Source organism: Theropithecus gelada, chromosome 14 (genome assembly GCF_003255815.1).
Source record: "Theropithecus gelada isolate Dixy chromosome 14, Tgel_1.0, whole genome shotgun sequence".
In the NCBI taxonomy this organism is placed as follows: domain Eukaryota; kingdom Metazoa; phylum Chordata; class Mammalia; order Primates; family Cercopithecidae; genus Theropithecus; species Theropithecus gelada.
The window spans coordinates 110840206-110867859 of record NC_037682.1 but is presented as its reverse complement, the minus strand read 5'-3'; the positions used below and the strand labels follow the sequence as shown (position 1 = coordinate 110867859).

The window sequence follows — 27654 nt, the reverse complement described above, 5'->3', positions numbered from 1 at the left end:
AGAGCATACCAAATAGCTAGTTAACTTTCAAATATTTCAAATATTTAGATGTATGATATGACAGCCTGCATTTATACCCTGCCCTATCTCCACAAATATTATGAGGGTGGAGGGTGTTCCTTCTATCCCTCTTTAGGTAGCTATTTTTATATTTTTTATTATTTATTTATTTATTTATTTATTTATTTATTTATTTATTTATTTGAGACAGGTCTTGCTCTGTCATCCAGGCTAGAGTACAGTAGCACCATCTTGTCTTACTGCAGCCTTGACTTCCCAGGCTCCAGCGATCCGCCCACTTTGGCCTCCTGAATAGCTGGGATTACAGGTGCCACCACACCCAGCTAATTATTGGAATTTTTTTGTTTGAGTTTTGGTAGAGATGGGTTTTCGTCATGTTGCCCAGGCTGGTCTCAAACTCCTGGGCTCAAGCCATCCACCTGCCTTGGCCTCCCACAGTGCTGGGATTACAGGTATGAGCCATCTTGCCCAGCCATATACCTATCTTTTTAATTTAAAATCATGTTCAGTAAAGATTATAAAGAATAGCCTTCCCTTCTCGTTTGTTTATGGATATCCTTTTTTTTTTTTTTTTTTTTTTTTTTTGGGACAGAGTCTGGCTCTGTAGCCCAGACTGGAGTTCAGTGGCACGATCTCAGCTCACTGCAAGTTCCACCTCCCAGGTTCACGCCATTCTTCTGCCTCAGCCTCCCGAGTAGCCGGGACTACAGGCGCCCGCCACCACGCCCCGCTAATTTTTTGTATTTTTAGTAGTGATGGGGTTTCACCGTATTAGCCAGGATGGTCTCGATCTCCTGACCTCGTGATCCACCCACCTCGGCCTCCCAAAGTGCTGGGATTACAGGCGTGAGCCACCGCGCCCGGCCTGTTTATGGATATCTTTTTATTATCAGTTTGGAGTCATGGATTCCTATTTTATTCAAATTGAATGGGTTTTATTCCCTTATAGTCCACACCAGTGTATAGAGATTGTCCTCATTGTTTTTTGTTTTGTTTTTGTTTCTGTTTTTGTTTTTTTGAGACGGAGTCTTGCTCTGTTGCCCAGGCTAGCATGCAGTGGCACAATCTTGGCTCACTGCAACCTCTGCCTCCCAGGTTCAAACAATTCTTGTGCCTCAGCCTCCCGAGTAGCTGGGACCACAGGCACGCACCACCATGCCTGCCTAATTTCTGTATTTTTAGCAGAGAGGGGATTTCACCATGTTGGCCAGGCTAGTCTCGAACTCCTGACCTCCAGTGATGGGCCTGCCTCGGCCTCCCAAAGTGTTGGGTGTGAGCCACCGTGCCCGGCCTGTCCTCATTCTTTTAACAGATGCATAGTACTCCACTGTGTGGAGTTGGTGCAAGGATTGTTTTTAGTGGACTCGGTGAAGTGCTGTATCCCACCTCCAAGAGGTTGCCAAGGGGATCTCAGTCACATGTGGATGATATGAGGGAAGAGCCCCCTTCCCCACACTTCCCTCTGATTCTACTGTGGGACTATTATGATAAAATGAACTGGTTTGTTGGAGGTAAAATAAGGCCACACTCAGTGTGCCGGAGGCAGGCTCCCCAGAAGGGATTGGCTGTTTTCAACCTCATCACCCAAGGGAAAGGAGGGATCTGAGAAGGGAAACGGAAACTTAGTAAGAGGGGCCTTTTGTTCTGTCCCTCTGGGGCCTGAGCTCTAATGGATTTAAAGTCACTTGTGGTTGCTCCCTTGCTTAACACCACCATTTATACACAGCCTGTTGCTCTGAGTAATTGACCATGGCTTACAAATCCTTTGGAATCTGGCCTCATCCTTCACTAACCTCAGCCTTCCCTTGAAGAATATTAACCAACTCCTAGCAGCCCCCTGCACATAGGGAGCTCTGTCACACTTCAGACAACACAGCCCACCCCCATTTACCTAGTTACCTCCTATTCATCACCTAAAATGAAGCTAGGCATCAACTCTTCCAAGAAGCCGTCTTTCCTCACCTCAGGCTGGGTTAAGTAACTGTTTTATGTGCATATTTGCACCCTGGTACGCAGCTCTTTGTGTTATAATTATTTATTTGTCTGTCGCCCTCACGAGACTGTACGTTTCTCAAGTACATGACTTTTGTTTTTAGTTATTATCCTGTCTCCAGCCCCCAGCTTAGTTCCTGACTAGTGTGCTGTATCCCAAATCACAATACACATATGCACCGAGTTATGAGACAGAGGAGGGAACTACAATGCCCCTCTTGACCTCAAATCCTGTCTGCCCGCATATCATCCCTAGCTTTGTTGCAAGGCTGTCATTTCCCAGGATGAAGTGAAATAGGACCCAAGAGTCTGGCTTCTGCGATTCATCAATCCCGCTTTTCAGTCCCCCATCCTCCCACCTGCTCTGTAAGATAAGAAAACAATTCAAACTAGCGGCACCAGGGGGTGCTCTCAGGCCAAGATGAAATCAAGAAACCACGGTAAACCTAAATTCCAATGTCACATTGTTTTTCCATTGCTCAAGAACCTGCAGTGGCTCCCCATTGCCCACCCTATCTTAAGCTGTTCCCTTATAACCTAAGCCCATCTCATCTGCCCAAGCTCCCACGTGCATGCACCCTCTACCGTGCTGAATTTCTACTTAGCCATGTAACTCATAAGGGTGATGCCAAGGGGTAATGGTGTAGCTAAAGCTAGCCCCCTCTCCACTTAGGTAGATCTGGCTGCGTCAACCACCCACATCCCTCTGGTGGTTGGGGAGCCCGGGGTTGGATGAAAATCATCCTGTGCTTTGCCAGTGGCCACAAGTGAGATTCAGTGCCCAGAGCTTCTAGGGGCCTCAGCTCACCATGCACTGCCCTGTGTGTGGCAGTGAAACCCAGGCCCTGACAGGCGCCACGTAAAAATAAATACGTAAATAAAGCTATCCTCAATGCGCTCCAAGTAAATGGATACTGGAAATGAAAGTAGTGGACTAGGCCAGGTGAGGTAGCTCACGCCTGTAATCCCACCAATTTGGGAGGCTGAGCCTGGCGGATCACTTGAGACCAGGAGTTCAAGACCAGCCCGGCTAATATGGTGAAACCCCATCTCTACTAAAAATACAAAAATTAACCAAGCGTGGTGGTGTGCCTGTAATCCCAGCTACTCGGGAGGCTGAGGCAGAAGAATCGCTTGAACCCAGGAGGCAGGCAGGGGTTACAGTGAGCTGAGGTCGAGCCACTGCACTAAAGCCTGGGCGACTGAGGAAGACTCTGTCTCAAAAAAAAAAAAAAAAAAGTAGTGGGATTGCTATGTGAATATAATCTCAAGACAAGTCACCTAGCCTCCCCACCAACTCCATCTTCTAGCCGGATGGCTACTCTGACACTTTCTGATAGGGAAATTCTGTAGTTGTCCATATAGGTGCCCCTTTCACGGGTCCCATCTCTCTCTTTTTGCTTGTGTCATTTCCCCTACCTCAAAACATCATTCCTCGCTCCTCCCTATCTAAACCTGACCTTTCATTGAAGGCTTCATATTTCCGGAAAGACTTTCCTAGCCAGCAGAGTCCACATTGACACCCCCTTTTCTGAATCCCAGTCGCACTTCCTGTCTTTACCACACAACTGAGCTCTTGATTCAGCTGTAATTATGACACATCAGTGTGCAGGTTTTGGAGTTAGTTAGATAAAACTTGGTTCAAATTTTAGTTTCTTGGAGTGAAGACAAAATTCTGGAACTTGATAATGGTGATAATTGCACAGCATTGTGAATGTGCTTAATACCACGGAATGCTGACGTTTAAATTGGCTAAAATTCTGTTATGTGCATTTTACCACAATTATTTATTTGTTTATTTTTGGAGATGAGGGTCTCCATATGTTGTGCAGGCTGGCCTTGAACTACTGGGCTCAAGCAATCCTCCTACCTCAGCCTCTCGAGTAGCTGAGACCACAGGTACACACCACAGTGTCAGCTGCTAACACAATTTTTTTTTTTAAGACAGAATCTCACTCTGTCGCCCAGGCTGGAGTGCAGTGGCATGATCTCGGCTCACTACAACTGCCGCCTCCTGGGTTCAAGCAATACTCCTGCCTCAGCCTCCCCACTAGCTGGGGCTACAGGTGCGCGCCACCACACCCAGCTAATTTTTGTATTTTTAGTAGAGATGGGGTTTCACCATGTTGGCCAGGATGGTCTCGATCTCTAGACCTTGTGATCCGCCTGCCTTGGCCTCCCAGAGTGCTGGGATTACAGGCGTGAGCCACCACGCCCGGCCTCTTTCCTCCCCTCTCTACTCCCGGCTCCAATATCAGTCCTGGCAGCAGCAGTGAGGGTCCGAGGCCTCGCCGGGGGTGGGATGGAACCCACCTTCTCCAAGGCTCCCCCTGGGTTGCTGGCAGTCCCGTGTGGCTGGCAGTCCCGTGTGGCAGGGAAGAGGAACTGCCGGAGCGTCCTTCAGGGAGGAGAGGGGCCAGAAGACAGCAACATGGCGCCCCCAGGTTTCCCACAGGCCCCCTCCTGTAGACCAGCTGGCCCTTCCCTCAGTGACGACTCAAAGTCTAATTTGAAGAGCTCTCTGGGGACATTCCTCTCCCTGGGTGGCGGTATTTTGGGGAGCGGATGTGAACTTCCCTGAAGGGGAGAGGTGTAAACTCCCAGCATCCTGCTACCACCCCCGCCCCCATCACCCTTCATTTCCCCAAGTGCAGGCTGGGGGCAGAGGAGAGGGAAGGGGATTAGGTGCTCGGGCCGGGGAACCGAGACCCAGGGTGTCACCGCTGACAGCAGCGGGCACGCAGAGCTGCAGGGAGACCGAGCCGCGGCCCCGCCGCTGCCATCTGGCTAGAAGGCCCCATTCTTTCTTTAACCAGAGGTCACAGTCTCACTGCCTACCCAGGAGGCAGCCCCGAGACGCCCCCTACGGCCTGGGTTTTCTCCACCCTGTCCCCGCGCCCACCCCAGCTCTGCCTTCCCCGGCTGCACCGCTTTGTAAAGAGGACGGCTAGTCAGACCCAGCCTGCGCTGGGTCGGGCCTAGGGACCGGATCCGGGACTTCCGGAGAGCCCCAGGGTCCCCGCGCGCCCATCCACCCGCGGTCGCCTGAGCATTTATGGTAATGTTTGGGTTGGGGCGAGCGGCCGGATCCCCGCCCCCTGCCTCCGCCGGGCGGGACCTCGAGGCAGGCTCCTGGGGAGCTTAGCGCCGGCGCCTTCCCGCCGCGGCCGGGTCCCCTGGGTGGAGACCCTGGGTGCCGGAGGCCTGAGGTTCGGCAGGTGGGCTGGCCCCCGTGCGGAGGCTCCTAAGGCCGGGAAGTACCAGAAGGACAGTCCCCAGTTGGTCTGAGGAGGGGTCCGCGGGGTTGGGGGCTCCAATGGGAGGGCTATAATCCCCATCAACCTACCCTAACCACCCACTGCTGCCCACCCAATCCCTGCCTCTGGTTTAAGAGTCCATCATCCCCAGGAAGAGTCCTGATGCATCCACATCCTTTCTCCTTCTCTCCCCCCACTCCCTGGCAGGGAAGGGGCGGAGGGAAGAGGCCAGCAGCTCTCAGGGGAGTCGTCGGAATGCTGGGAGCCTGGGAACAGACCCTGCGGTCCCTGGGAAAGCCAGGCTGTGGGAATCCCACCGTCAGCCCCCTCCCCATGATGGGCCACCGGATGTCAGAGACCCCAGTTCCCCAACAGGGATCTTTGTGAGGGTGGGCCCCGCCCCCCCAGTTCAAGCCCCAGCCTGGCTCGACCCCAGAGTTCAGTAGGCCAGCTGTGACGAAGACAGCCCTTCCCCCGCTCTCCGCCCTCTACCCCCCTGCCTGCTCCAACATAATCCTCGCCATTGTGCCCGTTGCCCCCTCCCTCTGCTCCCCCGCTCTAGACCCCTGTACAATGGGGCCTTTGCAGCCTCCAGAATGGAGATGAACTCACGGTTTTTCCAAGTTTAAAAATAGCCCCTCCATCCCCCAGAAGGCCACCCTCCCTCTCTCCCAAGGTGTTGTGGGGTACACCTCCATCCCGGCTGTGCCTCCTTCCTCCTGCCCTGGGTCAGGTGCGAAGGACATGGGTGAGACAGCGTCCGGCGGGAGCAGGGCTGCTTCCCCCGATTCAGTCTCTTCCCCCACATCTCCCACAGGCCCCCCAGTACAGTATCCGGTTTCCTGCCCCCCCCCCCTTTTTCCACCCTGTTTTCACTCCTTCAGTACAATCCTCTCCTACTCACACCCACATTCTGGAAAAATTCTCCACCTTCCCCCCCCTCCGAAGACCCAGACCGGATCCTATTATCTGGCCTGGCCAGGAGGTTCCCCAGTCTCCATAACTGCCAAGATTGTTGGGACTCCCCCACCCCATGTTCTCATAGCAGCTGCAAACACCTCTTTATCAGCTTCCTTCCTCGGCCCAGCCCACCCTTCTCACATCCTCACATCCTGGTCAAGGCTCCTGGATCCAGAAGGATGGGTTGGAAGTCATTAAGTTCCCTATGCTGGAGCTGAGAGAGGACACTTGGGTTCCAGTCTTGCCCCTTCCTGGCCTCTGGGGACAGGTCCATCCTTGTCTTTTTACCTCCAACTCCCCAGGGCTCTACTTCTCCTTACAATGAGCTGAAAGCTCCACCCACCCAGGAGACTGTGGCTGAGGAGCCCAACCAGAACCCCCCCCCAACCCCACCTGGCCTCAATTTCTCCACCTGTGATCAGACCTATACCAGAGACATGCAGAGGGCATTATGCGCAGGAGGGTCCCTCACGTCTGAGGGGCCCAGGTCCACCATGGGGCTGGAGGAAAGCAGCCTTCTTGCCTGCAACCCAAGGAGGGAAAAAAGAATAAGAATTAGGACTCTGCCCCCAGGGCCTCTTCTGGCCCTGGCCTACATCTGAGCCAGGCTCTTCCAACCCAGTCCATGTGCTGGGGCCCTGCAGGGTGGAAGGCCATGGCCTCCTCCTCCAACTCCCTTCTGCTGGCTGTCAATCCTGTCCTGCTGGAAGTCCGGCAGCCACCTTCTCTCTCTTGCTGCTGCTGGAGTGCTAGCCTCCGGCCTCTAAGGGGAGCTGAGGGCTGATCCCCTTCACCTTCCACTCCCCCCACCCTGCTCCCTGCCTCCATTCCTGAGTCCTCTCCGAGGTCCTGACCCCTCTTTAGTTTGGAATCCCAAAGTGCCCACCTCATGAAACCATCCCGAAGCTGTCTGTCCCCTGAGGCTATGACCCACTCCTGAGCAGCCTAGACAGCCCCAGGCTACTGGCTTCCTTAAAGGACAGTCTTCTGTGCTTGTTTGGTGGGGCCATGCAGGGGAAGGGACATCACCCTGGGCTCTAGGCTCTAACCTCATTTCCCTTTCACTGCAGAGAAAAATCCTCCACCCCCACCTGGCTTCACTCTCCTCCAGCGGAAGAAGAATTCAGGACTGACTGTCCTTGGTGGTTAGCTGGCTTTGTTTTCAGGCCAGAGAGGCGAATGATTAGTTAATGGTGTTAAGTGAAGGAAGGGGGTTGGGCAGGGAAGCCAGCTCCATGCCCAGCCGGGCCTGCCAGGGCAAATGGCATCCTTCAACCATTCCCACTCCAGCCCAGCAGACAAAATATTCTCATCTATTCAGCTCTGGGCCTGGGGCCAGTCCATAAATTCACTCCGGAGTGGGGGCCAGGGTCCTCCTCTTGTTCTCCCTGCAGGCTCCAGGCTCCAGGCTCCAGGCCCCTGGCCCGGCGGGCCTGGGTTCTGCACGGCCTCTGGCTGGAGACTAATGGCCATGGAGGAGGGGTCGGCAAAGCTCTGAAAGACAAGGCTGGTGTGGTTTGCCAGTCATCTCTGCGTCATCAAAACGCCACCCCGAGCATGCTCTCAAGTCACCTGGCCATCTCTGGGGTTTGCCGGCTCACCCTCCACCTCCCCCAGCCAGCAGAGGGGTGGCCCCGCTGGGCAACACACCTCTACCCAAATCCAGGCCCCTATTTGGCACTCCCTGGTGAAGGCGCACCAGGAGATGTGGACCCCTTTTCTGAGGCCAGGCTGCTGGGGTCACAGTGAGGCAAGAGCCCCTCCCCCTCCCTAGAGCCTTAGTTCAAGAGGCCAGAAGACCCAGGGAGAAGTGTTTTTGGGAGAAGGGTAGCTGCAGAGCTCCCCACCCAAGCAGGGCTGATTTGATTCTTCCCTCAGCTATGGACCCACCATCAACAGGGCTGGGGAAGACGGCGTGGGGGTCAGTGCTGCCGGGATCCTTTCAATTATCAGGAACAGCAACAGGTTTGCAGGGTCAGGCTGGGGACCCCTCGCCCATTAACTCTTTCTTCTCCCTGTTTCTTTCTCTTAGGTGAGGGGAAACTGAGTCCCAGGGTAGGCTCCAGAGTGAAGAGGGAAGAAACATGATTCTCAAGGCCCAGGTCTGGACAAGTGTGAACACCTTGGGCCTGCGAATTCAGCCCCCTCCTTCCTTTCTCTGGTCAAAGGCTAGACTTGCAGCAGCTTGGGTTTGAAGGGACAGCCCAGAAGGCACCCTCTCCACTCCCCATACAGGTACCTCTGGTCTGTGGGACTGGCACAGGGTTCTTCTCCCAAAGCTGCCAGCACTGTGAGGCTGAGGCAGTGCCAGGCCGGCGGCAGCGACAGTGGTGCAATCGTTCTGGGAAGTGATCGAGGCCGGCCTGAATTCTCTGTGGCAGGGGAGGGAAGCCAATTGGGAGGCCCCTTGGGGACACCGAGGACCAGGTCCGCTACTGCTCCTCCCCCAGGAGGTCCCCCAGAGGCTACATTGGCTGGCAGGGGCTCAACAGGGGTGAGCCTGGCTGGCTTCGACCCGGGGCGACTCCGGGCATCCGGGACAGCTTCTCCTCGCTGCCACCTCGGTCAGTCAGACCCCTAGACACCTGTCACTACCCCCTCAGCCTTCCCAAGCCAGGAGCCTGGGAGTCCGGCTCCGGCCTACCTCCGGCTGCGCTCCTGGGCGCAGCTCCCGGGCTGGCGGCGCCGGGGCCCGCCCCCTAGGGCTGCGGCGCGCGGGGCGGGGGCTGGGGGCTGCGCGGGGCGGGGCAGGCCCGGGCGCTCCGGGCCCCCTCCCCCGCCCCCCTGACGTCAGCCCCCGGCAGCCTTGAGCTGCTCACTTGGCTCTCGCCCTCCGGCGGGGAAGCATGGGGCTTCCCAGGCTGGTCTGCGCCTTCTTGCTCGCCGCCTGCTGCTGCTGTCCTCGCGTCGCGGGTGAGTGAGTTCGTAGGGGGGCCGCGCCCCGGCTAGGGGTCTACGGTGGAGCGTGCCAGCGAGCAGAGCCAGCGGCGCGGCAGGGTCAGGGCGTTGCGTCCGGGAGGACGCGCCTCCTCCCCGGGTCCCCGACCGCCGGGCGCCTTGCTCACGAGCAACTCTTCTTTGCAGCCAGTTTGCAGCGGGGATTCTAGAGTATCCCGGGAGCAGCACTGGGAAGGCGGGGAGGAGGCTGCTTCTGGGAGCGAGAAGGGGTGGAGCCCAGCCTTTCGGGGTGCTGGGGGGAGTCGTCCCTGAGGTGCTCACTCTGGAGGCCCGCAACTGAAGCCGGGCAGGAGGCGCAGCTGGGGCGCATCCTCAAAGCCTGAATTCCGCGCCCGCCTGTTGCTGGAAAAGGCAGCTTCCTTCGCTGGAGGGGGTGCGCCGGCCCACCCCTTCCCCCTCCCGCCTGGGCATCGCGCCAGGCTGGAGGTGAGCGAGAGCGGGAGGTTCGGCTGCTCCCGCCCGAGCTGGGCGTTGGCATGGGTTGCGGGGCGGTGTGGGTCGCCTCGCGCCTCCCCAAGTAATGGGATCATAGGGGACAGAGATGAGGGATGGAGGATTCCCATACTGGAAGCGCCCGCTAGCTTATTTTGGGGACCACATTCAGGTGGGAAGAGCGCCCGGGCACCTTGGAGCGTTTCTCTGGATCCGCCTGGTAGCCGGGCGCTCTCGGGTCCACGCTGCCCTTGTATGGCCCGCAGCTGTGTCGCGTGTTTCTCTTAGCTCCCGTTCCGCCGTCCCAGCCGCTGTCCGGCTGGGGAAGGGGAGGGCTAGGCAATACCCAGCTCGCTGGCCTCATGCCCAGTGCCAACCATGTCCCTGGGGTATTCCAGGCTACTGCCTCCCAGGCTGACTTTATTTCTGGGGAAAGGGCTAAATCGGGCTCCACAGTTGCAGCCGGTCCAGCTCCACCCTGCCCTGCTCTTCTAGCTCTGGGAGAAGGAGTCAGGGGTCTGAGGCTCCGGGTTGGAGACCCCTCCTTCCACCTGCCCTCCTTGTCCGAGAGCCAAGGCAACAACCCAGGCATCCCAGAGCCCAGGCAGATGGTGTCGAGTGACATCACCTCCTCACAGGGCTGGCAGCACGCTGGCACCACTGACGTCACTCCTGCCCACTGCCTGGCCCTTGCCCTGACCCCTGGAGGAGACTCTGACCTCTCCATCCTTACCAGCTTCCCAGGGTGGGGTCCCGGGTGTGTGCGGAGTGTTTATGGAGGTGCTGCTGAGGGAGCATGAGACGGGAACTTCCGCCAGAGTTAGCCCGCTGGGTCTTGTGGGGAGTTAGGGCAGGGATTTTGGAGGGCAGAGGGTAGAGTAGTGGTGTCTTCCCCTGGCGGTGGTGACACAAAAGGGCCTGTGTGCCCCAGCCTGGCACATGCCTTGCATTCCCACACTCTGAGCTCACCCGGAGAGGAGGGGGCCTGGAAGGAAAGGGGCCTTCCTCTTGGCCCGGAGCCTGGGTTGCCCCTCTCAGCCCCTCTACCAGCCTCAGCTGGAGCTGCTCGGTGCTCAGTCTCTGCTCAATCTCTGCTCAGCTCCAGGGACCTGGGGTCTCCTGGACGGGGAGAGGGCTGGCCCAGGTGGGGCGCGGGTCGGGGGGTCCAGCGTTCAGAGGACAGGGCCCTCTGCAGACGCTCTGAGTGGCAGGAAAAACAGCTGCAGCAGCGCTGCGAGGGGAGGGGCGGACAGCCGCTGGAGCTGACACAGCTGCGGGGGGCCCCGCCTCCCTCCCCCAGGTGTGCCCGGAGAGGCTGAGCAGCCTGCGCCTGAGCTGGTGGAGGTGGAAGTGGGCAGCACAGCCCTTCTGAAGTGCGGCCTCTCCCAGTCCCAAGGCAACCTCAGCCATGTCGACTGGTTTTCTGTGAGTGCTTGGGCTCCTGCAAAGCGCAGCCCGGGGCGGGAGGCTCTGCCCCTCTTGTAGCCCAGGACCCTCTCCTCCTCTGTATCCCCTCCCATTAGGTCCACAAGGAGAAGCGGATACCCATCTTCCGTGTGCGCCAGGGCCAGGGCCAGAGTGAACCTGGGGAGTACCAGCACCGGCTCAGCCTCCAGGACAGAGGGGCTACTCTGGCCCTGACTCAAGTCACCCCCCACGACGAGCGCATCTTCTTGTGCCAGGGCAAGCGCCCTCGGTCCCAGGAGCACCGCATCCAACTCCGCGTCTACAGTGCGTGACCCCATGTCTGCCAGCTGGGCAGTGAGGGTGGTGGGGCGTGGTCCCATGTCCCCCTCATTTCTATTTTCTTGTAGAAGCTCCAGAGGAGCCAAACATCCAGGTCAACGCCCTGGGCATCCCTGTGGACAGTAAGGAGCCTGAGGAGGTGAGATGTGTGGCAGATGGGCTGGGCAGCTGGTGCGCAGCAGCTGAGATGGGGCTTGCAGAGGGCTGGGAGGCAGGGAGACTTACACCTTGTGCTCCTTAGGTGGCAACCTGTGTAGGGAGGAACGGGTACCCCATTCCTCAAGTCATCTGGTACAAGAATGGCCGGCCTCTGAAGGAGGAGAAGAACCGTGAGTAGCCCTTTCTGCTCCCAAAAGCCACCCTTGGGCCAGGTGTGGTGGCTCACACCTGTAATCTCAGTGCTGTGGGAGGCCAAGGCAGGAGGATCTCTGGAGGCCAAGAGTTCAAGACCACCTTGGACAACATAGGATGACCCCGTCTCTACAGAAAATTAAAAAAATTAGCCGGACATGGTGGTGTGTGCCTGTGGTCCCAGCTACTTGGGAGGCTGAGGTAGGAGGATCATATGAGCCCAGGAAATGGAGGCTGCAGTGAGCTAGGATTGTGCCACCTCACTCCAGCCTGGGTGACAGAGCGAGACCCCATCTCTTAAAAAGAGCTGTGCCTATGGTACTACACAGGAACTTGCCTTATGTTTTCTTTAAGCTTTTTAACTAAAAAAAAAATTATACAAATGGTGCTTGAAAATATTTTCATGAGAATTTAAACTGACAAAAAATCTAGAAGTTTCTTCTTGCCTGAGACCCCCTCCCAGAAATAATATCTGTTATCAATCAGGGTGTGTTCTTTCAAGCCTATTTCTATGTATTTGCTCATATATAGAAACATTTCTAGAACGATATAGGCTTTTGTTTTTTGTTATCTAAATCAGTCATTCTTAACCAGGGGTGATTTTGTACCCCCTCCTCCTAGGAGATATTTGGCAATGTCTGGAGATATTTTTAGTTGTCACACTTAGAGGGGGTGCTACTGCCATCTAGTAGGTAGAGAGGCCAAGGATGTCGCTAACATCCTACAGTGCACAGGACAGCCCCTACAATAAAGAATCAATGTGGCCTAAAACATCAGTAGTGCTGGCTGGGCTCACGCCTATAACCCCAGCACTTTGGGAGGCCGAGATGGGCAGATCACCTGAGGTCAGGAGTTCAAGACCAGCCTGACCAACATGGAGAAACCCCATCTCTACTGAAAATACAAAATTAGCCGGGCGTGGTGGCGCATGCCTGTAATCCCAGCTACTCAGGAGGCTGAGGCAGGAGAATCACTTGAACTCAGGAGGTAGGTGGAGGTTGTGGTGAGCCGAGATTGCACCATTGCACTCCAGCCTGGGCAACAAGAGCGAAACTCCCTCTCAAAACAAAAAAGAAAAAAAAAATTATCAGTAGTGCTGAGAAAGCCTGATCTAAGTGGTGTTGTATGGTATACATTGTTAGACAATTTCTTTTGTACGATCTTTCTGGGTCAGTCTATTTAGATCAGCTGATGGTTTTGCTTATTGCCGAGTTTTCCATACTATGCATATCATGTAGTCGAGTTCACCATTCCCCAGTTAGTGTTTTTATCATTGCAGCATTCTTTGCACACATCCTTGGATATGAGCATGAGCAGACCTGTAAATGTTTTTCTAGGGTTGACCCTGAGCAGTAAAAGTGCTGGGTTGAAGGGTTTCCAGCTTGCATTTGTACCTGGCCCTCTACAGGGCACACGGGACTCTTTAGATGGACACCTACGAACCCCGGTGGACAACCCTAGGGTGGGGTTGGAGGTGGGACTGAGGCTGAGTCTTCCTCCCCTTCCTCCCTGCCCAGGGGTCCACATTCAGTCGTCCCAGACTGTGGAGTCGAGTGGTTTGTACACCTTGCAGAGTATTCTGAAGGCTCAGCTGGTTAAAGAAGACAAAGATGCCCAGTTTTACTGTGAGCTCAACTATCGGCTGCCCAGTGGGAACCACATGAAGGAGTCCAGGGAAGTGACTGTCCCTGTTTTCTGTGAGTGCTACTTGACTCTCTGCTCACTGGGGCTGGGGCTGCTGGAAACTCCTGCTAGCCCCTCCCTATCCAGCCCAGGGTTGACTCATGGGCCAAGAGCTACCCCCTTTGCCTATGCAGACCCGACAGAAAAAGTGTGGTTGGAAGTGGAGCCCGTGGGAATGCTGAAGGAAGGGGACCGCGTGGAAATCAGGTGTTTGGCCGATGGCAACCCTCCACCGCACTTCAGCATCAGCAAGCAGGTGTGGGGGCTTTGTGGTGGGTGCAGATGGGGATGCAAGCAGAGACCCGGGTGGAGTGGTGGGAGATGCACTCTGCTCACCTCCCCAGTCTTCCCCAGAACCCCAGCACCAGGGAGGCAGAAGAAGAGACAACCAATGACAACGGGGTCCTGGTGCTAGAGCCTGCCCAGAAGGAACACAGTGGGCTCTATGAATGTCAGGGCCTGGACTTGGACACCATGATATCGCTGCCGAGTGAACCACAGGAACTACTGGTGAACTGTGAGGAGATGGGGACCCAGGACAGGGGGAGCAGACTGGGGCAATAGGGAACTGACCCTGCCCTGCCCTGGGTGACATGATTGCTGTACCCCCAGATGTGTCTGACGTCCGAGTGAGTCCCGCAGCCCCTGAGAGACAGGAAGGCAGCAGCCTCACCCTGATTTGTGAGGCAGAGAGCAGCCAGGACCTCGAGTTCCAGTGGCTGAGAGAAGAGGTACCAGGCGGGTCTGGGGAGCAAGGGGCTGATGGGTGAGTGGGGCTGGGGGTGACAAGAGTGTGCTCTTCCCCAGACCCTCTGACCCATCTCTCATCCCAGACAGGCCAGGTGCTGGAAAGGGGGCCTGTGCTCCAGTTGCATGACCTGAAACGGGAGGCAGGAGGCGGCTACCGCTGTGTGGCCTCTGTGCCCAGCATACCCGGCCTGAACCGCACACAGCTGGTCAATGTGGCCGTTTTTGGTGAGGCCCTCCCTCTGGGTAGAGACCAGGTCACCCCAAGTGGGGTGGTTTTTAAGCTCTTGACAAAAAGCCACCTGCTGCTCTGGGGAGCTCTGGTGCGGAGGGGGAGGCGGGCTAGCTGGGCTTGCCGCCTCACCCCTCCCTACCTCCCCAAGGTCCCCCTTGGATGGCATTCAAGGAGAGGAAGGTGTGGGTGAAAGAGAATATGATGTTGAATCTGTCTTGTGAAGCATCAGGGCACCCCCGGCCCACCATCTCCTGGAACGTCAACGGCACGGTGAGCAGGTGTCTCATCTGCCACCCTCTCCCAATCCCCGCCTGGGCTTTGCGGCCGGGACCAGAGATCCTCCCCATCCCCTGAGCTGCCTCCTTCCTTTCCTTGCAGGCAAGTGAACAAGACCAAGATCCACAGCGAGTCCTGAGCACCCTGAATGTCCTCGTGACCCCAGAGCTGTTGGAGACAGGTGTTGAATGCACGGCCTCCAACGACCTGGGCAAAAACACCAGCATCCTCTTCCTGGAGCTGGGTGAGGGCTGCATCCCTGCAGGGGATGGCAGGGGCAGGCCCAGGCACGGGCAGTAACTTGCGCTTCTCCTAACACCCCTCCCTCTGCCTCCTAGTCAATTTAACCACCCTCACACCAGACTCCAACACAACCACTGGCCTCAGCACTTCCACTGCCAGTCCTCATACCAGAGCCAACAGCACCTCCACAGGTAAGCCAGGCCTGGCAAGAGAACCAGGGCTGTGCCAGGGCATCCTTTCTGCCCCGTCCCTCCCCAGAGAGCCCTGTCCAGAAAGGTGAGTAGCAGCCCCATCTTGTCGGCCTTGGACTGGCTGGGGCAGCAATGGCGACAAGGTGGCTTGGAGCAGGGAGTGATGAGGAGTGTCTTTGTGGCGCAGAGAGAAAGCTGCCAGAGCCGGAGAGCCAGGGCGTGGTCATCGTGGCTGTGATTGTGTGCATCCTGGTCCTGGCAGTGCTGGGTGCTGTCCTCTATTTCCTCTATAAGAAGGGCAAGCTGCCGTGCGGGCGCTCAGGCAAGCAGGAGATGTAAGCCCAACACTGGCCCCTCCACCCCCGCCCATCTTGCCGCCCAGCCTGCCGCCTGCCCAGCGCCCGCCTGCCCCTCGAGAGCAGAAGTGGGGCCCTGGGCCAGGGTGCTCCCTGCTCCACTGCCCACTGCCCAGCTTCCATCAGCCACATGGTCTCATGACCTGCTTCCCTGCCCTGGGCTGGCCCTGGAGCAAGGAGCCCTCAACCATCCCACATCCTTCACAGTGGGCCCTTCCCTTCCTGCGGCCCTGAGGTGCCAACCTCTCGCCTCCCTCCCTCCTCCCAGCACGCTGCCCCCGTCTCGTAAGAGTGAATTTGTAGTTGAAGTTAAGTCAGATAAGCTCCCAGAAGAGATGGGCCTCCTGCAGGGCAGCAGCGGTGACAAGAGGGCTCCAGGAGACCAGGTAGGAGGTGGTTCCTGTGGCCAGAGCCTGCCACATCCTCAGGGACCGGGGGCAGCAGGGGCTAACGGTTCTAACTCTCTATCCTTTACCCCTCTTTGTCGGAGATAGGGAGCAGGCCCCATCTTGCCTTCTTAACACCACTCACAGATGGCAGGGCCAGGCAAGTGGCTGAGGGAGCTTGGAGGAAGACTGAGAAAAACCCTGTCTCATCATCTTTTCCTGACCAATGCCCATGACTCTGGGTGTGGCCATTTCACCAGTGCAGTCAAACGGGGACCGCCCTCCTTCCCTGGCCTGCCATGCCCATCCTCGCTTCCTCCCCAAGGCTGCCGCACCAAGTTCATTGGCTTCTGCTTCCATCTCTCCTTCCTCTCGGTGCTCACACCTTCAACTCTGAGCACCGTCTCCGTGTTTCTCTCTTCTCCTCTTCCCACTTTTAGGGAGAGAAATACATCGATCTGAGGCATTAGCCCCGAATCACTTCAGTTCCCTTCCCTGCCTGGACCATTCCCAGCTCCCTGCTCACTCTTCTCTCAACCAAAGCCTCCAAAGGGACTAGAGAGAAGCCTCCTGCTCCACTCGCCTGCACACCCCCTTTCAGAGGGCCACTGGGTTAGGACCAGAGCTGTCCTGAGAACCTCACTTGGCCCTAGAAGGCCCGCTTTTCAGGGACCAGTCCGCCACCATCTCCACATTGAGTGAAGCTCATCCCAAGCAAGGAGCCCCCGCCTCCTGACTGGGTAGGAGAGTTTCTTGCAGAACGTGTTTTTTCTTTACACACATTATGGCTGTAAATACCTGGCTCCTGCCAGCAGCTGAGCTGGGTAGCCTCGCTGAGTTGGTTTCCTGCCCCAAAGGATGGCTTCCATCATCCAAGTGCACCACTGAAGTGAGGACGCACTGGAGCCAGGCACCTGCTCATGTTTAAGTGCGCTGTTCACACCGGCTCTGGAGAGCACCCCAGCAGCATCCAGAAGCAGCTGCAGTGTTGCCGCCACCACCTTCCTGTCTGCCTCTTCCAAGTCTCCTGTGACATTTTTTTCTTTGGGCAGAAGCCAGGAACTGGTGTCATTCCTTAAAAGATACGTGCCGGGGCCGAGCGCGGTGGCTCACACCTGTAATCCCAGCACTTTGGAAGGCCAAGGCAGGTGGATCACAAGGTCAGGAGATTGAGACCATCCTGGCTAACACGGTGAAACCCCATCTCTACTAAAAATACAAAAAAAATTAGCCGGGCATAGTGGTCGGCGCCTGTAATCCCAGCTACTCGGGAGGCTGAGGCAGGAGAATGGCGTGAACCCAGGAGGCGGAGCTTGCAGTGAGCTGAGATCGTGTCATTGCACCCCAGCCTGGGCAACAGAGTGAGACTCCGTCTCAAAAAACAACAACAACAAAAAAAGATACGTGCCTGCAGTGAGGAAGCTGGGCACTGTTTTTGAGTTCAAGTGAATTAGCCTCAACCGCCCGTGTTCACTTGGCTCCCACGGCTGTCTTGATGGATCACGTGAGTGAAAGGCAGGGGAAGCGGACAAAGATGAGGTCTACACTGTCTTTCACGGGGATTAAAGCTATGGTTATATTAGCACCAAACTTCTACAAACCAAGCTCAGGAGCCCCAACCTAGAAGGGCCCAAATGAGAGAATGGTACTTAGGGATGAAAAACAGGGGCCTGGCTAGAGCTTTGGGTGTGTGTCTGTGTGTATGCATACATATGTGTGTATATATGGTTTTGTCAGGTGTGTAAGTTTGCAAACTGTTTCCTTTATATATGTATATATATGAAAAATAAAGCTTAATTGTCCCAGAAGTCTTACATTGCTTTTTATTCATCATGGGTACCACAAGAACCTGGGGGCCTCTGAAACTACAACCAAAAGGCACACAAAACCGTTTCCAGTTGGCAGCAGAGATCAGGGGTTACCTCTGCTTCTGAGCAAATGGCTCAAGTTCTACCACACAGCGGACAGTCACTCTACTTTTCAGCAGCCAAACTGCCCTGATGCAGCATGAAGGGCCTGGCAGGCTGTTAGCAGGAGCTGTGTCCCCTTCCTATGCTTTCCTGCCATTTGGAACAGAAGCAGCTCAGGCTCACCGCCATGAGGAAGGGGGCCTTGGCATTTGGTCCTACGGCAACTCGACTATTACCTCCCAACCCCCTGAATGAGCAAGAACTCAAGTCCGCTACAACAAAAGAAACTTTATTTAAAAATATTTTTTTACAGACATGGGTGCTTGAAAAAGCTCTTTAGTTAACTGTGTATGGAAATGAAAAAAATTAATAAATAACATTAGTATAACAGACTTCTAAACATTAATACACTGGCAAAATAAAATGGACTTAAAATGAAAATGAATCTTAAAGCTCTGCTATTCTCTGTAAGAATATTTACCTTCTGTTTTTCTTATTCTTTACAGGTGAGAATGATTAAATACTGCTAATATAAATTTTTTTATATTAATGACACATTTTTAAAATAGTCCACGAAAATCTTATCTATGTGTTTGTTTTCTTCTTAACACTGATATACAAATTGGGACTCTTCATTCTGGAGAAAGCATCAGGTTCTCTCCAGCACCCCCAGGCTAAGAATTTCAAAATCTTGAATAAGGAGGACTTTAAATTTTCTATCTCCCAATTTTTATTAGTTAAAGGCAAGGGAAAACTGAGGAAAGGGTAAGAGATAAGTAAAATGTCATTATATAGAAAAACTTTTGCTAAAGCTCACTATAGTCACATTACTGAGGACAGGCTTCTGGTCCGTGTTCCTTGCTGCCCTTCCCTGGGGAAACCAGGCCCTGCAGAGGGCACTAGCTGCTTAATGCTTTAAGTCTGAAGCCTTCAAATGAAAGGCCAGCCACATCTGATGGGGGCGGGGGGTGGGGACAGGAGGTCTAGACCAGTTCAGGATCCAGCAAAAAGAAGACAAAACCACCAACCTCCCCTTCTCAGGAGAGTCCATCCTACACTCCTCCACACAACTGGGTAATTAATGTCATCAGGAGGCTAGGACACTTGGAATGGTCCAGAGTTTACCTGGGAATTGTGGAACGTTCTGTCTCTTGCAGGAGACAAGGCATGCAACCTGGTAACTAAGCTTGTGATTGGAACCAACCAAATGATCCCAGGGTACAATGCTGCTCTCCTCCACTGAAGTCTCACGACAGGGGAAAGGGACTCTGGACACACTGCACCTGCCTGTCACCTCTCCAGTCACAGAGAGCATTCTTTCCTGTCTCCTAGACACTAAGGACTAATGAAACTCAAGGTAGAGGAGCTCAGACTCTGGTATTTCCATATTAAGTCCTAAAATGCAGCCTGGGATACAGTGCTGCCTTAGAAAGGCAAAAAACTTTTGGTTTTTTTTTTTTTTTTTTTTTCAGTGTGCTAAAAATTGTTTTGTTTTGAGTAAAGGAAAAAGATATATAAGGTTAAAAATCCCAAGTCACCACAGCCAGAAAACAGATGTAGGAGGTGCCTCATAGCTGCCATGCCACTACCACATGTTTCAGCAGGAAGTTAGGCTTTTCTTTCAAGGCCAAGACACTAGAACAGTGCTGAGCAGGGTAGGTCAGGAGGCATTTACTCTCGTGGGCATTGCGTTGCAGGCTCACTCACCCAGACAGCAGGAGAAAAGAGGCCATGGAAGACAACACGTGGTCTACAGACTCCTAAGTAGTTCTCCGCCTCTCCAGTTTTAAGACGGCCATAAGCATGGCTACCCTCACCCACAACAAGGTCAGAGGTAGGTAGAGAGGAGGGAGCTGACACACAGGCACCCAGGACACCCTGCTTCAGGGCTCAGCATGGAGGTGGCGCAAGGCCTGAGGAGTTGCACGTAGCACGCATTGAGCAATACTCCTCTCTGGCCGCCTGTCTGATTTGAGGGTAGAAGGAGAATGCAGGAGAGGCAATGTTGGGGGGAGGGAGGGGCCTGACATTCATTTTTGGAACTGAATCAGGCAATCAGGACTCTGCTGATTTCTTCAGCTGCCAAATCAGGAGATCTGAGGTTGGCTTCTGGGCTTTGCTCTATACAAACACAGGCAGTGGTCGGCTGCATTTTTCTCAAGCTCTGTACCCAGGAAGGGGCGGCAAGAGCGCCACACAGCTTAGTCTATCTGTCAACAGCCAGCCCTTCCACCTGTGCTCCCCACCTGACTCACCACGGACGTGCAGGGCTTGCTCTCCCCATCCCTACTTCCCCATCTCTTACTCTTTTGCTACTTTTCAGAACCAAGAAACACTGGTATTTCCCACGGGAACCAACTCAGATTTCCTGGGACACGGTGAAGGCACATGGCACTGCTGTCCCTCTGCTGCTTAACCCAGGAGCCTAGACTACAACATCAAATGCAAAGTCTGATGACCCATCCTTCCTCCCTTGATGGACATCTTTGGATTATCAGGTAACTTCTGTGTGTATCAAATGACTCTAGTAGTTTAATAAACCTTTAAGTAAGGCAGTATGAAATACCTTACAACTCAGGACAAAAGATTCAGGCAAGCAAAAGCATAGTTAAACAAAAAAAAAGAAAAGGAAAGCTTTTATATAGGACTAAAATGAAAGCAATTGCCAGAGAAGACACAGGTATACTGTCTAAAGACCTCTCAGTAAAAACTCTATCCTAAAATGGAATCTATATTTAATTTCTATCCTGGCAACTGCTCCATTATTATATATTCTTACTGGCTCTGGCAAAGTAGTTTCTGAGGTGCCTAGGAAGGCCTGCCTGAGAACATTACTGCAGAGCGGCCCTCACACAGGAAGGAGGAGAGGGTAAGGAGGAGAGTGGAGGAGATAGGCCGCAAGCCCAGAGAATGAACATTTCCAAGCACTCAAACCTGAAGAGGACCCAGAAGTCCATGGATAGTGGCTACAGTGGCACCCGTTATTAGATTCTGCTTTCTAAGTAACACGGAAGAAGGCAAAAGACCTGAGGCTGAATGGAGGCTAAGGAAGGCCACCCAGGAACAGGCTAGCTCTGGAACAGGACAGGCTGGCCCACAAGAGGGAGGTAAGAAATCTTGGATGCCAAGACTGACAAAGGGAAGAAAAACAGGAAATAAAGATGACAATGACCAGAATTAAGTTAAACCTAAGAATATTCTATGATGTCCCAGAAAAACTCCCATGCCTTCCTTTCCACTAGCAAAAAGGCGGGAGTAGAGGCTTTACTCCTTGAGTAGAAGCCTTTTTAGGGCATCTGCGGAGTCTCTGCTCACTTCTCTGAGAAGCTCCCTGTCTCCAGCTGAAGGAGTCTGCCACATCTCTGCTCTCCCTGGCAAGGCCAACTGCTCAAGGATACTTGATTAATGTGCCAGGCTGAGTGTAGTTTTTCTTAAGAATATGAAGTATGGGCTGAGAGCGGTGGTTCACGCCTGTAATCTCAGCATTCTGGGAGGCCGAGGCGGGTGGATCACGAGGTCAGGAGTTCAAGACCAGCCCAGTCAAGATGGTGAAACCCCATCTCTACTAAAAATATGAAAATTAGCCAGGCATGGTGGCAGGCACCTGTAATCCCAGCTACTCGGGAGGTTGAGGCAGAGAACTGCTTGAACTCGGGAGGTGGAGGAGGTTGCAGTGAGTTGAGACTGCACCACTGCACTCCAGCCTAGGTGACACAGCAAGACTCCTTCTCAAAAAAAAGAAAAAAAAAATAGTAGTATGGGAAATTGAGAATTTGTTCATGGTGATCCGCAGAGTTGGAAGGTGGTGTGGACTTGAGGACTGGAGTGCCTATTTGGGGGTCACGCATACCAAACCAGACAGGGAAGCAGGAGAAAGGACTAGGTGCAAAGCTCTGCAGTTCCAGCTCCACCCGAGAACCAAAGGCACTTCCCATCCTGGGTTCTGCGAAATACCCTGCAGCCTTACCATGAGTCCCTCCTTTCTTCCGCTTGAACATTTCTGTTTCTTGTATCCAAAGGATCCCTAAGCAGTCAAAAATACAACCTTGACCGTCCTTCACTATCCACCACCCTCTAGGCATTAAGCAGTTCTACGTATTTCTAACAAAAGACTGCTCATGGAGACTGAGTTCAAGAGAGTGACAGTAATAGTTTATGCTGAGTTAGAGTACTTTAGATTGAGCTTCTAAAGCTCTAAGGTCTGGCAGAATGATGTGTGGACACTAAGCTTTAGAATCCCTAAATTCCTTGCTCTGAGAGGGAGGTAAAGGCTGACAATTAGGGCACTGATGGAGTTCAATCTGTATAATGTCTGGCTCTTGGAAGACCAAACAACTGACTCAAGGATCTTTGGGTCCTGAGACCCAAAGATAGCGCCCAAACCTCCAGCCCTTCTAAAACATAGAGTTAGCTGCAAAGGTTGTTGAAAGACTGGAAAACCAATTCCAAATAGTACAGGACATGGTGACAGGTCCCAGAAGGGTGATATGAAAATCCTCCCAACGAGGGAGATTAGGGACATAGCAGCTTAGGAAAAAGTTCAAGGAAGGCACTAGATTGGAAAGGGCAGTGCGGACAGATGCTTTGCTTAAACATTTAACGCCCTACTGTGCAACTCTGAGCCAACTTACCTTTCAACTTGCCAAACAGATTCTAATTATGTTGGAACAAATTCCAACATAAAAACAGTCGCTATCCATGAGACTTACATCAAGGAATTTCCCAGGCATTATCAAAGCTATAGGAGACAACAGGGGATAATGGGAGAATCTTGCCCTGTTATTAATCAGGACAGCTCTATAAGGAAAGGTAAGTCTACATGAAAGAGCTGTGAATAAAAATTGCACAATCTTACTGGGAAGAGCTATTTTAAGGTCAAATGCAGAGGCTATGACAGTCCAAGTACAATCCCTCAAACATTAGTAAACTACTATGTGGTACCAAGGGAAGGACAAATGCCTGACATTTCTGGCACATGGTCATCACTCAAACATTTGCTGGATGAACAAACTGTTACAGCCAGGCCAATGGTCAGAAAACTATTTTTCAACAAACAGTGGTCATTCCAGAGTCAGAAAAGCCAATGGCAAGAAGAGGGACTTATAGTTTGAGAAGGCCTATAATCTTCCGATTTTCAAGATGTGAGGTAGGAGAATATTCTGCTTTATCACCATTGCTGAACACCTACAAAAAGAACTAGATCTTAAAGGGAATATATAGGTGGTCCCTAGTTTTTACAAGGAAGTTTTGTTATAAAAATTTGTGACTTGACTGTTTAGGACCATAAACACATTTTACTTTTCTATAAAACACATATTTTAAGAGTAATGAACAGTGACCCCCACCTCCCTTAACCAGAAATCTTTTAAATCTTCAAGATAGCTAAATAATACTAACAGTACTATCCCACATCTTGGGCCCCGGTAATGAGGGTCTGTGTAAGAAGAGAAAGGGAAAAGAATGGCAGATTATGTAGACTGGGGCTCGGGGGAAACGACAAGTGGAAGAGAGCGGCCACCCACAGGTACAGAGCACTATTCACAAAAATATTAACAGGTAAATGCTGAGATGAGAAGCTGCCTGGCGTATTAACTAAAGGGAGGTATATTAAGAGCCCACAGGTTTTTCCATTTAAAGAACCCTCTACTTTAGTGGAAGGAACATGGGGGCAGCTGCAAAGGTCCAGTTGTGGTTGCTGCAGACCAGCAACCCAGCAACAAGGCAGCTTGGAAAGCAACCCGTGAAGACACAGGGAAAGCATGAAACTGGGCTGAATACAACAGCCCAATGAATATGAGAAAAAGGAGAACAAAGTGTTGTGGGTTTTTTTACTTTATCAGCCACTAGGAAGGGACAAGGGGAAGAGCTTGCCAAAAATGGCAAAACTCGAAGTCTGTTCGTAAAAGGCAGTTTTAATTAAATTCAGAGCAAAGCCAAAGAATTTTACATTTCCATACAAATGGAGGGTGAAGAATGGGTTACTGGTGCCTTAGTCAACAGAAAATATAAGAAACTAAGCTTTTGACAATAATCTCAAAACAAAAGCCACATGAAAACTTTCCTTAATCTTGCCTGGCAATCTCAGGCACGGACCCAGGTGTGTCCTCAGAGCACCCAGTCAAAGGAAAGATCCTCACGAAATGATCCAAAACCTTGAATGCTGGCAGATACCCGTGAACAACTAACACCCCAGCCCATCGATGGGACACAGGCACAACACACAGAGCTGGAGCCTCAGTTTCACGCTGATTCAAAGAGCCACACAGGACTCAAAAAAGGAAAAGTCGAGACTGCCCTGAGCCTACACAGTAGGGACAATAATTTCCAGAGAAGATTTAGATGCATGGAAAAGGCAAAAGATATATAGCCAGTGCTTTGTCTTCTGAAGCGATCTTTAGACTATAGGCAATATCTGCAGATAAAGAAAAATCACAAAATGGACGGGCCTGGAATCTGCTGCCGTTTTTTTTCTAGTTATTTGTCTAGGCCTTCAATATTTAAACAAAATGCAAAACTGAACGTTACCTCAAAATGAAACAGTATACGTACTGGCTGTTAGAAGTTGATGGCAGTCTACTGTTCGATATTCACTGCCATTTTCCTCTGCCCCACTCCACCTCAATTCAGGACCACCTCACCTAATGGTGGGTTGTGCCGCTTTATGCCATGTAGAGAAGATACTGGGTAGCCATAGCAAATCAACACAAGGTCCTGTACTGCCTACTCTGGGAACATAAATGGCTCTGAGGCCAGAGGATAAAACCAAAAGATTCAGGAGTAGCTGAATGCCAAGAGACGAGTTAGAACAAGTTTTAGTTCCAAAGATGGTAAGACTAGAAAAAAGACTGATCCAAGGAGGGTCAATTCTGTCTAGATCTAAAGACAAAAGCATGATTTAGATTTTCAGGAAGACATATTTATCAAAGAGCAGGCTTGCTTCTGATGTGGAGAAAGGTTACACACTGCTAAGAAAGTCAGCAAAACACTCTGGACAGAATACTAACTGAACTCGAGGGATCATTTATCAGCATATAAAGGAACTGACTAATGGTTCTCCAAACTGGACTCTCAATCTTCTTTATGAACCTGCGATTACACAAACTGCCAGCCCATATTGTCTTTGACTACAGTAATTTATTCACTGAATGATGTCTAATTACTGTGAAGAATACAGTAATTACAGAGAGTACTGAGGACCTCAGGTGAAGAGGAAAAGGGAAGGAAAGGAGGAAAGAGATGTTACATTCCCAAAGCCACAGGCACAAGAAAGAAACGACATCATCGGGAGGCAGCAATGCAGGGAAGGTGCTATCTGCAAGAGGCTGGGCCACCATGGGCATTATCCCCACTCCTTAAAGGGCAAACGAAAAAATCACTGCTGAAAATCTAACCTAATATTCCTCATGTTCAAATGAAGACACCCATATAAGCTGAAATTAATTCACTGGGAAGAAAAACTGAACAGATAAATCCTTACTGTCTATTTTGTGCATTTAAATAGCATGTGAATGAAGCTTCCTAAAAGCTTTATAGTACTCTGGCCAGAAAGTCATCCTGGAAACAAATGTTCTTCCCTTCCCATTAAGTAGAAAGACTCATGACCTACATCAGAACACATACCTGGCACCAAGGCAACTGACTCCCACAGACTATTTTCTGGGGAGGGCATGGAATGTATTTAAAGGCCTCTATCTCAAATCGGTCATTATGTAATTAGGATAATCAAAACATCTTAATAGATTCAATGTTCCTATAGAAACAGTGCTTTGGAGTGACCAGTGTTAGCTGCTAGTATCAAATATGACTATAATAGTGTAGCAACAGTACTTTTCCTCCCACTTATCTACCAAACAAACCAATACCATCACACACAATAAAGAACAACCCATAAGCTGCTTGGCCTCAGTAAGGCTGGTCATAGCAAGCCCACGGCCAATGACAGAACACCAAGAAGGATGAGGAAGGAGTTGATGAGGAAAGAACAGACTGAGGGCGTTCTAAAAATAGAAGACTTTAGCTATGCACATGGTGATATAAGCCAAAGGGGAGTGTTGAAGTTGTAATACACACTAGGCTTGGGTATAATACCACAGTAGATGGAAGTCTTTAAAAAAGATTCCTTCCTAAACCTTTTGTGCTAATTCCCTGCCTGGAATTAACACACACAGCAGGTTAATCTTATAATCACAAGGATACACACAACCACAGGCAGACAGACACACACACAGCCACATCCTTAACCCAGGAAGTCTTAAGTCCTCAATTAGGATTTCCAGCAAAATATTTGTTCTACAGCTTTCTGGACTGTTCCCCAGGTAGGTTATCATGTAATAAAATCCACACTCTCTTTATGTGGGAACTGAAGGACACCTTCAAATGCACTCTCAAGACCCATAAAATAATAAAACATACTAGCTGCTCCATTTTCATTTCACTGCTTTGAAATCTTGGAACCACTGATGTGATACCCCACAGAGAGGGCAAGACTTCACTGTGAAGTCACCAAAGGAACTCCTGCCCTTCTAGGTGCAACTTCAGTAATAACTCCCAACTCACTGGTCCTCTAAACCTGCAACAGGGAGGTGATGTGCTAGGTAGCTACATGGGCAGGAGAGGAAATGGAAACAAATTCCCGGAGGATGTTTTTGGCCATCTCGATGTTGTTCTGGGCAATGACCAAAGCTTTCTGGATGTCCTGGTACGAGTACCCCTGACTCATGAGGTTCTCGATCTCACTGGAGAGCTGAGGCGAGGCGGTGGCAGCAGAGGCGGCAGCACCACTACCTTGCTGCCAGCTGCCAGCTTTCCGTTCAGAGTTGATTCTCCGAGGGAATGGTTTAGGAGGTCTCTCAGGAACTTGGGAACCTTCAGTGACATCTAGAATAGGAAAACAAACATTTGCAAATCTGGGGAAATCCTCATTTAACGAGAGCAATAAAAATGTGCTAATATCAAGATATTATTGACTTTCTGTAAATTGGATACATGTGCTCTTCAGTCACAAGGCTGGGTTTTACAGGTTCAAGGGTTTTAAGATATAGCCTCCTCCTTATCACAATAAAAACAACCTTCTAAATATACCATGCACCTGTTCTACAAACAATAACCACTGCAGTCATAAACAACTGCATCATGCTTTACACTAAGCAACATGTTTGTGCACATGTAATTGTCTGTTTTAATTCTGAGGGGACCAGAGAAGATACTAAACTTCGCCTTCTACAAATAAGGAAAAAGAGAGATATGAGTTGCAATAAAGAAGCATTAGCCAAGGCTGAGTGGGGATCACTGCTCGTCTGGGCAACCGAAGGTTGTATTCTTTTTCACCAGCTGTCTGTCCTGAAGGCTATCTTCAATTTCCAAAGTGACAGCAACTCTGGCTGCTGCCCTGCCAGGCAGCCACAGGTGCAAGAAGAGCAGCCTCCAACAATCAAGGCCCAACATGGGCTGGCTCCAGGCCCATTCAGTGTGTGTTCCAGAGCCAGCACACCTCCATTCCAATGGAACAGAGCCCAGGAAAAAGGCATGTGTGGTCTGAGCTGTCAAACCTAACTACCAGTGTCATAAGGCATACTCAGAAAAACTATAAATCCTACCTACCCCTAACATAAGAAGAGCCAGAGTTGGGCCGGGCGCAGTGGCTCAAGCCTGTAATCCCAGCACTTTGGGAGGCCGAGACGGGCGGATCACGAGGTCAGGAGATCGAGACCATCCTGGCTAACACGGTGAAACCCCGTCTCTACTAAAAAATACAAAAAAAACTAGCCGGGCGAAGTGGCGGGCGCCTGTGGTCCCAGCTACTCGGGAGGCTGAGGCAGGAGAATGGCGTGAACCCGGGAGGCGGAGCTTGCAGTGAGCTGAGATCCGGCCACCGCACTCCAGCCTGGGCGACAGAGCCAGACTCAGTCTC

The 27654-nt window shown here is 52.1% G+C and overlaps 2 protein-coding genes and 1 non-coding gene across 6 annotated transcripts in view; 2 read left to right on the top strand and 1 right to left on the bottom strand.

The window, feature by feature from the left end:
* The first annotated feature begins 2740 nt into the window (after positions 1-2740).
* On the top strand, positions 2741-2867 carry LOC112607525. The gene has a single exon (XR_003115854.1). It is a non-coding gene; the product is annotated as a small nucleolar RNA ACA64 (small nucleolar RNA).
* A 6152-nt stretch (positions 2868-9019) lies between these two features.
* On the top strand, positions 9020-17645 carry MCAM (melanoma cell adhesion molecule). Of its 4 annotated transcripts, XM_025355621.1 has the most exons (16): positions 9020-9143; positions 10921-11045; positions 11144-11351; positions 11435-11505; positions 11608-11695; positions 13235-13414; positions 13535-13656; positions 13755-13917; positions 14013-14131; positions 14234-14375; positions 14531-14652; positions 14761-14902; positions 14997-15092; positions 15280-15427; positions 15717-15834; positions 16275-17645. In XM_025355621.1, exons 1-16 carry the CDS (start codon positions 9077-9079, stop codon positions 16302-16304), a joined length of 1941 nt encoding a protein of 646 aa, XP_025211406.1. In that variant the 5' UTR covers positions 9020-9076; the 3' UTR covers positions 16305-17645. The 4 variants fall into 4 exon arrangements, with proteins under 4 accessions (XP_025211406.1, XP_025211407.1, XP_025211405.1 ...); XM_025355622.1 differs by lacking the exon at positions 15717-15834; XM_025355620.1 differs by having other exon boundaries at positions 15717-17645.
* Positions 17646-18015: 370 nt separating this feature from the next.
* The window catches only part of CBL (Cbl proto-oncogene), a 106909-nt gene continuing 97270 nt past the window's right edge, over positions 18016-27654 (bottom strand). Inside the window, exon 16 of the mRNA XM_025355619.1 lies at positions 18016-26621. Within this exon, the coding sequence (XP_025211404.1) occupies positions 26335-26621 (287 nt within the window). The 3' untranslated portion in view covers positions 18016-26334. The remainder of the gene's footprint in view (positions 26622-27654) is intronic.